This window comes from Paecilomyces variotii, assembly GCF_004022145.1.
Source record: "Paecilomyces variotii strain CBS 101075 chromosome Unknown C8Q69scaffold_3, whole genome shotgun sequence".
Classification (NCBI taxonomy): Eukaryota; Fungi; Ascomycota; class Eurotiomycetes; order Eurotiales; family Thermoascaceae; genus Paecilomyces; species Paecilomyces variotii.
In genome coordinates this window covers 368,851-380,797 of record NW_021167142.1, presented here as the reverse complement: position 1 = coordinate 380,797, position 11,947 = coordinate 368,851, and the positions used below count along the sequence as shown (strand labels likewise).

Here is an 11,947-nt window from a genome sequence, read left to right as displayed (position 1 = left end):
AAAAATGAATTGCCGAAATCGGCCCCGTTCCATGGTTAGCGCGGGGAAGTTTCCCACGACACGTCAGTTATTGGCCTTGACCATCAATGGAGGGAGATTAATAAGCAACAGAAAATATCCATTTCGGAGGTCCGTTGTATCGAGAAAAGAACGGAAACGTATGGATTTCATTGGAGATCTTCAAGGTGGAGGCGCTTCAGAAGGAGGGGCTGTAACAAAGGGGGCCTTGCCTTCTGTTTTGCCGCAATTCTGCTTTAGCTAGCTACCCCTCAGTGGAATCACTTTAGTGTAGAGGAGAAGGACATCGGTATATTAACCCGCTTAGAGCTCCGATATTCTTCTTCCATCCGTTCTGGGAGTTTTCTTTTCCTTATTATACGTTTCCTCAATACTTAGTAACCTGCAAGATGGCTTCCAACCCACCTGGCGCTTGCTGCGCTACCGGCTTCAAGCATGAGGGCAACCCTACCGGCGAGATCAAGGACATCGGAGGTGGTAAGTCTCAGGCGTTTTTTGTTCGTTTGATGTCCTGTTCTTCAGGATCATGGCTCGTTGCCAATGTTTGCAACAAATAATTTCTTGACTTGGTTGGTCGTTTACTTACCGTTTCTTCTGCGTTGCAGTCAAGACCTACTTCGCCCAGCCCAAGGAGAAGACCGACAAGGCCATCCTGATCCTGACCGACATCTTCGGCATCTACACCAACAGCCAGCTCATTGCTGACCAGTTTGCCGAGAATGGCTACCTCGCTGTCATCCCTGACCTCTTCGCCGGTGACGCCATCGACGTCGCTGCTATGGAGGGCGGAAAGGTTGACTTGCCCAGCTGGCTCCCCAACCACCAGACCAACCACGTCGACCCTATTGTCGAGGCGGCCATCAAGAACCTTCGCGAGCAGGGCATCAAGAAGATCGGAGGTGTCGGATACTGCTTCGGTGCCAAGGTGCGTAATTTCATTGCCCGTTTAGGAAGATTTGTGTCCGTTGTCGAGCTAACGCGCGTTGAATCTTTGCAGTATGTGACCCGTTTCCTGAAGAACGGCCAGATCGACGTTGGATTCAATGCCCACCCGTCTTTCGTCACCCACGAGGAGCTTGGCGCCATCCAGGGACCCCTCTCCATCGCTGCTGCCGGTACGTTTATTCCTCCCCCGCGAGACTTACATCGAACAATGGCGTGTGCGTAGACATTTACTGACAGCCTCGATCCCACAGAAACTGACCAGATCTTCACCACGGAGCTGCGCCACGAGTCCGAGGGCACCCTTATCAAGACCGGCCAGCCTTGGCAAATCAACCTGTTCAGCGGTGTCGTTCACGGTTTCGCCGTCCGCGCCGATCTGAGCAAGCCCCAGAACAAGTTCGCCAAGGAGCAGGCCTTCGTTCAGGCTATCGCTTGGTTCGCTTACCACCTGTAAAGCCTCAGCGTCTATTCAAATAGGCATATGATTGGACGATTTACCTTCGATTATATATTCCACTAGGTTAGAATCTAATATTCCATCATACGTGCGACCTTGGAACGATTAGGCAATGATGTAGCGTAGCGAACGGCGTTTTGGCTCTGTGAACGAAGAGGGTATTCGTACTATATCTCGACTATTACGCTGTTATTGTCACGAATGCTCATTGAAGGGCAGTGGCCATGTATATCACAGTGCCAGGCCTGGTAACTAGTAGTCGATTGTAGGATCAATGCTGCATATGATGCAGTTGCAGTGTAGTAGTGGTCATATTACTTGACTAGCCATTGGAAATCTGTATCTTATTATTGTTCAGTCCAGGTTGAAACGTGGAGGACAAACAAAGGCATCAAATCATGTGATGCCAACGCTGCCAGGGACGGAAGTCGGGCATTTGCAGCTCCGCATTCATCGCAGTAAAACAACGGCTCCACCGCTGGAGACCAGGTAAGCCGAAACTCCTCGCGCGGCTACCTTCAACGGCCTGTCTGATCCTAATTAATTTTTTTTTTCGTGTCCATCTGCCAACACTTTACATTATTCTCGCTCATCCTCACAGCACTGTTCGGGATACCCAGCAGTGGCTCTGGAGGATTGAGGATATCGCTGACTCGTCCATTTACCCTCCTTTCGCATCCTACAGCCGTGGATGCGGAGAACATTGTCCGAAATTCGTTGTTACCCGCGTGTTCCGTTTTGAGATCGAGGATTCACGGCATCAGGACATCTGTCTCGACGGGTTGTCATCGTTTATGAACGTCGCAATCTTCTAAACAGACCAAGGGGCGTATCTCTCGTCCCCCTGCTACTGTCGAAGCGTCCGCGGATACCGGTCTCATCAACTCCATCGATCATTGCCCGCCAGCGCGCCCACGCCTTGGATAAATCGCTTTCCTGGGCTCTCTGCAGTGCCATAGTCAAGCGGCTGTCAAATCTATCCTTGCTCGTCAGCCAACGTATTGCAGCCGAGGCACAACGGAACCATGGCTCCCCCGGCGACCCTACCTCCTTTGCCATTCAATCCAGCCAGACTACGCTCGTACATTCTGCGACTTCCGCTCTTCACGCGATTGATATTGTTGGTTATCATTGCGCTATGGATACTAGAGCTGCAGACTGTCTGGAGCGTGATACAATGGGGATCTCTCAAGCCCGACGAGATCAGTATTACAAGTGGAAGTAAGGCACCTCAGACCCCCAAAGTCGCGGGACAATGCTATACAGAATAGTTATTGACTTTCATAGTGTATCGACTGAATACGTATCCTTTGATACACGCGGGCTTTGTGCATATGCTCCTGAACGTCTTGGCGCTGACGCCGCTACTGGAACGGTTCGAGGCTGAGCATGGAACCTTGACTTCTGTCGCTTTGTTCCTTGGACGTATGTCTAGACCCACGTTCCATTGCTATCTTGCTTGCTGAAATGCATTCGTACTGACTTCTATCGCTAGCACTTTCAACCTTCCCTGCAGGCCTCTACATACTTTTCGAGAGAGGTATTCTGCATAAGGCTACCCCAGTTGTTGGTGCAAGGTCAGTGCCTCTTCCCTTTGTCAAAGGTGACAAAAATAATCTAATTTGAGGATCTAGTGTCTGGGTTTTCTTGCTTCTAGCATCAGAGGCCATAAGGACATTCAAGTCGAATCCGTATTTCACGTTCGTATATAAAAATACCAAATTCGTCACACGTTGTTGCTAACAGCTGTCAGCATTGGAACTTACAAAATCCCTACTTGGACGTCGCCTCTGTTCGCCTGTATATTCGTTGCTATTCTAGTTCGCAACACCAGTTTCCTCGGTCACCTTTGCGCCATCCTTATGGGTTATCTGCGTAAGTGACTTGTACACCCCGGCTTGTTTGACAAGTGCTAATGGTTATAACGCGTCAGTTGGCCTTGGATATCTTAAGATTTTTGTGCCGCCTGAGAAGATCCTCAGGTGGATTGAAATGAAACTGAATCTCCTCGGAAGACTGCCCCATTACGTCTCCGTCGACCAGAAAACATATGGCCGATATGGCGTTCTACCAACTACTGCGGCCACTACCGAGCACTCGGTGGCTATGGGCTATTACGGGACTACCCAGAGACTTGGTCCGTAAAAAGATACGATTTAATGTATAGTCACGTTCTTGTATATATTATGATGATATAAAATATTGTAGTCACCGTTCCCGCGAATACAAAGAAAGGATAAACACTTAAGATAGATGACTCGATAGCATCGAGTGCGTAGATGGGCCGTACGGTTAGCCGTAAATTTCATGGTGTAACTAAGTATGCATTTGAGCGGACCTGGGGTTCTAGCTCCGAACATCACGGTCCTGTTCCAAGGCCGCCTGGGAAATCTTCAAGGCCTTTCCCTGCAATGGCGCTCATATGTAAGTGTGAATTCCTTGTTCATCATGCCAATGTTGTGGATTTACGGCATAAGTGCTGTTGTTTCGTTTCAACGACCACTTGTCGTCCCCTCCGCAATCAACCCCCATAACGGTTCTGTTCTGGATAGAAAGAAGCTGACAATATTACAGCGCCAGCGGCTCTCCGCAATTTGCGGGGCAATCCTCAGTTCATTTTCACGCGCCTAACTCCATTCGTGTCTCTGATCTGTATCGTCGTCGGAATCATTTGGCTCCTTCTCCTCCCGCTCGACGAGTATTCGCGACAGACCTACATATCCGAGAACGCGCTGCTCCCGGGACAGGTACATACATACTTTGCTGGGAGCGAGCAGCATATATTTCGTGGATATAAGAAGGAGCTCGAGGGATTGTTGGTTGATAGTGGACCAGAAGGAGGAAAAGGAGGGGAGACGTCGCCCGTGTACGTTCAACCCATGCTCAGACTGGTAGGGTGACAACTCCAGAAGGGCTTTGGCTAATGGTTGTGATGATCGAATACAGGGTATCGGAGAAGTTACAGTCCATCTTTCGCGCCTCTGGCCTGAAGGTTGCGACTCAGAACTACGAATACAAGTCCGCCGGTATCGTGCATAAGGGGCAGAACATCTATTCGATTATCCATGCTCCACGCGGAGATGCTACCGAAGCCATCGTGCTCGTAGCTCCTTGGAGGACCGTGGATGGTGAATTGAATCTAAACGGAGTTACTCTCGCTTTGACATTGGCGAGATACTTTAAGAGTGAGGTGTCTTGCGGGTCTTCTATGAGCTAGGCTTTGCTGACAGAACGTGACTAGGGTGGTCTCTGTGGTCGAAGGATATCATATTCGTGATCCCCCCGGATAGTGAATCAGGTACCAAGGCCTGGGTTGATGCATACCATGATACGCATCCGTCGTCTGTCCAGCCTTTGCCGTTGAAGAGTGGTGCGCTGCAAGGTGCACTGGTCATTGAATATCCATTCGATTGGACCTTCGAAACGCTTCATATTGTTTATGACGGTGTTAATGGACAACTACCAAACCTGGATCTCTTCAACACCGCCGTTTCAATCGCCAGCGGACAGATGGGCATCGGTGCCAACCTGCAGGAGATGTGGGATCATGACGACAGCTATAAGATGCGCCTGCAGACGATTCTCAGAGGAATGGTCAAACAGGGTCTTGGCTATGCTACGGGAGCTCATAGTAGCTTCATGCCATACCACATCGATGCCATCACTCTCCAGACGAAAGGCCATGGTTGGCAGGATGAGATGGCATTGGGCAGGACGGTCGAGAGTCTCTGTCGGAGTCTGAACAACCTGCTGGAGCACTTGCATCAGAGTTTCTTCTTCTACCTGCTCATGCAGGCAAATCGCTTCGTCAGTATTGGAACGTATCTTCCCAGTGCGATGCTGATCGCGGTCAATTTCACTGTCATGGCCATTGCTCTGTGGAACCTCAGTGGATATCGGACAGATATACCTGCATCACCTGCCACTCCTGCAGACAAGACGTCCGACTCGAAAGAGTCGAAAGAGTCGAAAGAGTCGAAAGAGTCGAAAGAGTCGCCAGAGTCCGCGAAAGGAGCTACTGGAGGGGAAAGAGAAGTAGAAGGAATCCTGGAACGACAGCTAGCGCTACCTTTGACTTCAGTCATCGGCCTCCATTTCCTCGGCGTCATCCCTCTCTACATATTCAACAATCTTTCCCACCAAGTAAGTGTCTAATCTAATAAACGTCTTATAAAACAACCCTTTGGGACCATCTAAACTAATTCCTCCACGTATAGCACTTCACCACAGCAACCTACGCATTCGCCGGACTCAACTCAGTCCTGCCCATTCTCATATCAACCCTTCTCAAATACGCCCCCAGCTCCGTCCCTACATCTCAGCAATACCTCCTGATCAAATCATTCTCCCTCCTCCTCTTGGGCCTTTTCCTCTCCGCCCTCGCCACCATCAACTTCTCCCTATCATTCATGATCGGCCTCCTCTGCACCCCGCTGAGCTTCATCGGCCGTATCAACCCGGAATCTACGCCCCCAGCAATCAGATACGCACTCACCACGATAGGCTTTCTCGTCATGAACCTGCTTTCTCCCCCAGCAGTCTTCATAGCTACGTGCTGGTATACGGGCGTTCCTGTATCTGTTGTTCTCACGCAAGCAGCTTTCGGTTGGGATGTGTGGGGAATGTGGACGCAGGTCGTTGTCTGGTGTGTTTGGTGGCCTGCTTGGTTGACAGGGTGTGTGTTGTTGGGATCTTCGGTGATTTAGGTCCAACCTACCTGCTTGGTCCTGCTTTCTCCTTTGAGGGAATTGTATTGAACTTCAAACATGTGATGTGTTCTTCCAGACATGTATTGTATTTGTACTATTATAACTACGAGCGGGAATAAATGACGGGAAGTTAAGACATTGTCTTCCTTATTTGTTTTGTTACTAATGGATATCATCAATATCATATCGTACCGGGCCTTTCTACTTCGAGAGACTCGGTTTCCGCAGAACCTATCTTACCCTAGGTCTTGTTCTTTCGTATTTTGGTTCCTGAAATCCGCAAACATTGGGATCATATATTTGACCCGAATAAAATTAAGCTCGGATTTGGTAAAAGATACAACGCGGCCGGGAGAAGGTCGCGGGGTTCTTTCATTTTGTCTAAGCAGCCCAGACATCCTTTCCAACACCTTCGATCCAGTGTCCGAGCTGGTTGACGCCAGCGTCCCATTCCTTCAGTCTCCTCCGCATGCCGTCGATCTGCTTCATGTCCAGTACCTTGGGTTGGACCCAGTTGATGCGCGCGATCTGAGCGACCTGGTCGATGCTACCCTTCAGCAGACCGAGGGATAGCGCCTTCATAACGAGATGTTCGATTTCATCAGGCTTGACCTTCGTCTCGGCGGAGATGGCGGCAAAGGTCATGGTGCGGTCGTGCGGGGGACGACGGAAGACAGTCTCTGTTAGGGCCGACAGAGAGATCTTCTGGTACAGGAAGATACGGTGTTGCTCGAGGAGCTGGTTCTTGGTGATGTTACCGGCGAGGACGTCGTAGGCGGTGAGATCGCCACGGTTGAAGGCGAAGAGAAGGTCCCGCAGCCAGGCGTGGGGTGTCTCGGTGAGGGAGTCCAGGATAGGGTGCAGGAGCAGTTCACCAAAGTTATAGATTGAGTCCGAAACAAGGGCTGCAACACTGAGGTCATATGCGCGCGACACACGCTCTTCTTCAGTCAAGTCTTCAATGTTGATGCATGCGAGGTACAGCAGGGCGTTCTTGTAATAAGCGGCGAATTCTTGCTTGGCCTGGAGATCGTACATTAGAACCATGGCAGTATCTAAAAAGCATCAACTGTCTTCCACATACCTGGTAGTAAGCAGCGTTTACTTTGTAGAACGAAGCATGGACAACCGTCTCAACGGAGTCGAATCTGTCCAGGATCTTCTCAGAAGTATCCAAGTCCTTGCGCGCTCCCTCAAAATCCTTTAGTCGTAGCTTCACGCTGGCCACATCTGCCAAAGCGTAGACATATGCATCCTGCGAGTCTGGCTTGTTGACCTTGTCTGCAAGGGAAGTAAGGAAAGCAAATCGTTCATTGTCATCTAAGGACCACCAGTGATGTCAGCCTCTGTTCAGATCGGACGAGCTTCAACGTAGCACCCAATGGAGCAAGGGATTGTATATATCAAAACCACTGACCTGCGCATTGCGTAGATGCCATCAAACCCAGCGACACGAACTTCAGCTGATTGATCCTATCGGCGAAGCTGAGGATGAACGACTTGAAGAGAGGTAGCCGTTGCGGTGCGCTCTCTGGTAGAGAGAAGAAATCTATGAGGGAATTCGTGAGTTGATGCCATAGCTTCCTCTCCCAGAAATCTTCGAAGCTCAAGAAAAAGGCCTGCGCCTCCGCAGGAGCTTGATCGCGCTGGTCTGCGAGGAAGTCGGCGATCTTGTCACCCTCCATGGTAGGGAAGGAGGCGGGTGTCAACAGGGACGGGCTGCGGAGAGAATAATTCAAGGCCCCAGGAGGAGGTAAGGAGGGCAAGATGATGATTTCAGGGTCTAAAGAGCTGGACGATGGCAGCAAGTCGAGGTATAAAGGTGTGTATGCTGACGAAGCTGTCCCTCCGCCGTGATCACTGAAGGAAGGCCGACGTGGAGCTAAACGGGTGTCTCTGCGGCGCCGTACTCAGGCTACAAGCTCCGCGCGGAGGGATCGCCTCGATCTTGATAAGGCACGCGGAGTAGTATTATTAGACTACCGCTGGCAAAAATTTCCGCCAGTTATGTCAGTGTGGCCGAGTGGTTAAGGCGTTCGACTCGAATACTATCTATGATAGGAGTAGACATCGAATGGGTTCGCCCGCACAGTAAGTCTACTTCGAACTGAATTACAGAAAAAAACAAGATAAACTAACATGTACCAATCAGGGTTCGAATCCTGTCGCTGACGGTTGCTTTCTTTTTTTTTTTCTTGTTTTTTTGTGTCTCAAACACCGGAGTAGTCGAGTAGTAGACTGCTGTTGCCCATAGGTAGGTTGACATGGTTGATGTTGTCGAGCCGCAACAGACTCAAAACGGAGTAACTTACTTCCCCATTTCTGAGCCAACGAATTCGTGATTGATACCAAATACGTGAATAAACAGGGTAGTCGAAGACGTCCTTTACTTGCTCAGAAAGGGAGCTATGCCACCTTGCTACCTTGGTGGAACTACATATGGTACATCCTCGAACTAAAAGTTAAAAGCCCCTCCTTATTGCTTTTTTCTGCCATCGCAGCAGACATTTTGAGCCCAAACTAGGCTACACGGATAATTTACCAGGGCCATCTGCATCTGGAGAGCAGATACTACTGCAGCTGGAGTGGGGCCCATCGTGGACGATATCAGAAGTATCCGATATGTCTCCGAGCCAGGACCTGGTATAAAAGCCCAGATTCACATACAACCAATTCGGTCTTACGGTTATTCTTTTAATATCGACTGCGCAGGCTTCTACTTATTCAAATTGCATTAAACAAGCACCCTGCAGTTCTCACTTGACGTCGATTCCAAAGAAACCCACATATTCTTGTGTTTCTTGTGTTGAAGAAAGGATACTTGCAACCTCGTCGCCTATCAAGATGTCTCATTTTACTGAAGCAAATCGGCACTATTTCGAGTAAGCCAGGCAGAAAGTTGTGTGGTCATGACTTGATTATCTGACAATCAGCCACAGCGAAAAGGCAACTCATTACAAAACTGACTTCGCCGAGGCAACACAGCTCTTGATCAGCGAGATAGAGTCTCGCCGTCATTGGATTAGTCCCAAATGGACAGACACTGAGGGTGGAAGAGACCAAGAAATCACGCTCTTGGACTATGCCTGTGGCCCGGGTACTGTCTCAAGCGTATGCATTGGATATTGTCAGATAGACACCTACACAAGAAGCTAACGCACATAGACTTTGGCTCCATTCGTTACAAAGGCAGTAGGCATCGATGTTTCCGACAACATGATTGCTGAGTTCAACAAGAATGCCAGGGAGGCCGGAGTCGCAGAAAAGATGGTTGGGCTTAAGGGCGACCTGCTCTGTGAAACCATTGCAGATGAGCTTTGTGAACCAAATCTCTTTAATTTCGACATAGTTGTCGTCAGTTTGGCACTTCACCACTTCCCTGATCCGGAGTTCGCTCTCAAACGCCTCGCGGACAGGTTGAAGAAAGGTGGCACATTACTCATCGTAGACTTCGTTCCCGACAAGCACACTCACGAGTTCCACAAAGATCATCCAGAAGCTGCAGCGACAATAGGGAAGCATGGCTTTACACGCGATGAGGTGAGGAAGCTATGCGAAGATGCTGGAGTAGAGGCGGCGTTCGACTACCAGGTCGTGGAGAAGCCAATGAAATTCGTCATGAAGGGCAAGGACCAACAAAGGACGCTGTTCTTTGCGAGGGCAGATTGTGCATGATGGCACGTTTGTCCTCTATGATCTAGCTGTACCGCTTCCAAGTCATTCTTGGAGAGAGGGTCGAAGTCCAAAGCACTGGGCACGTGCATTTCCTATGATAGTTTGTTAGCTCTTTAAATACTAATTGTTGAAACTATATAAAAGTAGGAATACATCCCTCGTAAATATCTCCGGTAGAACAGCAATTGCTGAAGGTTGGAAATATCTCCAAAGGCATTGGTACATGCTTGATGCGGCTCAACGATTAAGGTGCGATTTGTGTCCAGATTTGGGTTAGCGCATCGTGCTGCAAGTCCCGTGCTCTGCTCAACTTCTGGAGACGAGGGACCAGCAACCACCAAGCACAGGAACGCTTCAAGCTCTGCAGTGAGTCTCGTCCACCAAGATCACTGCTGCCGGACCGTCAATTGGTCCTTAACTTGGTGGGCTCTTCTTTTCTAACAGTCATTCATCCGCAGAGCGACCATGCAGAAGTCCCGGGCCATCAGCAGCGCCTCGAGGGCGTTCGCCCCCGCACCCATCAATGCTCGCGCGCAGTTCCAATTGCAGCAGCGTAGATCTATTCAAGATGTGTCGATCACCAGGACTGGAAAGCCCATCATCAAGGTTCAGGGTGGACGGTGAGTGAAGGCTGGGTTGTCGTTGTGTGCCGAGGTCTAACTGACAGTCTTCTTCCCGCAGGTCGTCCCTTGGAGGTACACATCCCTACTAATTCTTCCTTCCGTCGAATTTTGGCTCAATGAAGTCGCAGGTCATACTGCCACCGTCTTCGGTGCTACTGGATTCCTGGGCCGCTACATTGTGAACAGACTGGGTATGTCTGCCATGACTTGAACACCAGGGATGCTTTGTGACTGATATCGCAACAGCCCGCCAAGGATGCACCGTTGTCGTTCCTTACCGTGAGGAAATGGCCAAGCGTCACCTCAAAGTTACTGGTGATCTGGGAAGAGTCGTCTTCATGGTACGATTTGGCAATTCGACGAAGGACTGAGCGCCATACTGATCCTTTGCGCGTCCAGGAATACGACCTCCGCAACACCCAGTCGATTGAGGAGAGTGTTCGTCACTCAGATGTCGTCTACAACCTTGTTGGTCGCCAGTATCCTACAAAGTTGGTTTTAATTTACCTCAAATCTTGTTGGAAGTCATGCTGAAGAGTTAATAGGAACTTCTCCTACGAGGATGTTCATGTTGATGGTACCGAGCGTATTGCGGAAGCAGTCGCCAAGTACGACGTTGACCGTTTCATCCACGTCTCCTCCTTCAACGCAGACATGGACTCGCCATCCGACTATTTCCGTACCAAGGTTCGTCCATCCTGCGGTTAATGAGACGTCAGGCGCATACTGAATTATATCGATAGGGATGGGGTGAGAAGGTCGCCCGTGACATCTTCCCTGAGACTACCATCGTCCGTCCTGCGCCCATGTTTGGTTTCGAAGACAACCTGCTCCACAAGCTCGCTGGTGTCACCAACCTCCTCACGGCCAACCACATGCAGGAGCGCTACTGGCCTGTTCACGTAAGTGGATGGACATCTAAGGCAACCAGTGCAACGGCTAACCATTATAGGTTATCGATGTTGGCACCGCTCTTGAACGCATGCTGCACGATGACACCACCGCTTCGGAGACTTTCGAGCTTTACGGTCCTAAAAACTACTCCACCGCTGAAATCGCTGAGCTCGTTGACCGTGAGATCATCAAGCACCGCCGTCACATCAACCTCCCCAAGGCCATCCTGAAGCCGGCTGCTTACTGGCTCAACAAGCTCATCTGGTGGCCCACTCTCTCTGCCGATGAGGTCGAGAGGGAATTCATCGACCAGAAGATTGACCCCACAGCCAAGACCTTTAAGGATCTAGGAATTGAGCCCGCTGAACTCAGCAACCTCACCTTCCACTACCTGGTAAGCCTTTTCTCCTCTCAGTCAGCTATATATGAGATATCTAACCAGGCTACAGCTGGGCTACCGGAGTTCTCAGTACGCCGACCTGCCCCCGGCCACTGAGCGGGAGAAGCAGGAAGAGAAGAAGTACCTGCATGTGTTGGACGACCAGTAGTTGCGTGCGTTTTCTTTCTGAAACTTGTGTATATAAGCTCGACTAGACCTAGTTGATTTCATTTGTGTTCTATCTGGG

General features: G+C 50.0%; 5 protein-coding genes and 1 pseudogene across 6 annotated transcripts; 5 read left to right on the top strand and 1 right to left on the bottom strand.

Annotated features, from left to right (window-relative positions):
- Positions 1–407: 407 nt before the first annotated feature.
- On the top strand, positions 408–1,417 carry C8Q69DRAFT_505546 (putative hydrolase; the record flags this gene model as incomplete). Its single annotated transcript, XM_028632718.1, has 4 exons — positions 408–495; positions 624–943; positions 1,016–1,133; positions 1,215–1,417. The coding sequence occupies 4 exons, from the start codon at positions 408–410 to the stop codon at positions 1,415–1,417; spliced, it is 729 nt and encodes a 242-aa protein (XP_028486305.1).
- Positions 1,418–2,445: 1,028 nt separating this feature from the next.
- C8Q69DRAFT_505545 (rhomboid protein 2) lies at positions 2,446–6,126 on the top strand (the record flags this gene model as incomplete). The annotated part of the gene is made up of 10 exons (XM_028632717.1): positions 2,446–2,641; positions 2,708–2,845; positions 2,916–2,997; positions 3,055–3,120; positions 3,174–3,295; positions 3,354–3,557; positions 3,995–4,286; positions 4,367–4,605; positions 4,662–5,563; positions 5,638–6,126. 10 exons carry the CDS (start codon positions 2,446–2,448, stop codon positions 6,124–6,126), a joined length of 2,730 nt encoding a protein of 909 aa, XP_028486304.1.
- Positions 6,127–6,260: 134 nt separating this feature from the next.
- On the bottom strand, positions 6,261–8,221 carry C8Q69DRAFT_460664 (putative proteasome regulatory particle subunit). Its single transcript, XM_028630188.1, has 3 exons — positions 7,547–8,221; positions 7,214–7,449; positions 6,261–7,152 (listed from the first exon to the last, which is right to left on the bottom strand). The coding sequence occupies exons 1-3, from the start codon at positions 7,812–7,814 to the stop codon at positions 6,511–6,513; spliced, it is 1,146 nt and encodes a 381-aa protein (XP_028486303.1). The 5' UTR covers positions 7,815–8,221; the 3' UTR covers positions 6,261–6,510.
- Positions 8,139–8,303, top strand: C8Q69DRAFT_t59 (annotated as a pseudogene). Its single transcript has one exon. The product of its transcript is annotated as a tRNA-OTHER (tRNA).
- Positions 8,304–8,973: 670 nt separating this feature from the next.
- C8Q69DRAFT_443073 (S-adenosyl-L-methionine-dependent methyltransferase) lies at positions 8,974–9,804 on the top strand (the record flags this gene model as incomplete). The annotated part of the gene is made up of 3 exons (XM_028628890.1): positions 8,974–9,011; positions 9,069–9,240; positions 9,295–9,804. The coding sequence occupies 3 exons, from the start codon at positions 8,974–8,976 to the stop codon at positions 9,802–9,804; spliced, it is 720 nt and encodes a 239-aa protein (XP_028486302.1).
- Positions 9,805–10,269: 465 nt separating this feature from the next.
- On the top strand, positions 10,270–11,869 carry C8Q69DRAFT_399801 (putative NADH-ubiquinone oxidoreductase 39 kDa subunit; the record flags this gene model as incomplete). Its single annotated transcript, XM_028627872.1, has 9 exons — positions 10,270–10,424; positions 10,486–10,499; positions 10,556–10,618; positions 10,674–10,768; positions 10,827–10,918; positions 10,973–11,114; positions 11,171–11,329; positions 11,380–11,715; positions 11,771–11,869. The coding sequence occupies 9 exons, from the start codon at positions 10,270–10,272 to the stop codon at positions 11,867–11,869; spliced, it is 1,155 nt and encodes a 384-aa protein (XP_028486301.1).
- Between the last annotated feature and the right edge of the window lie 78 nt (positions 11,870–11,947).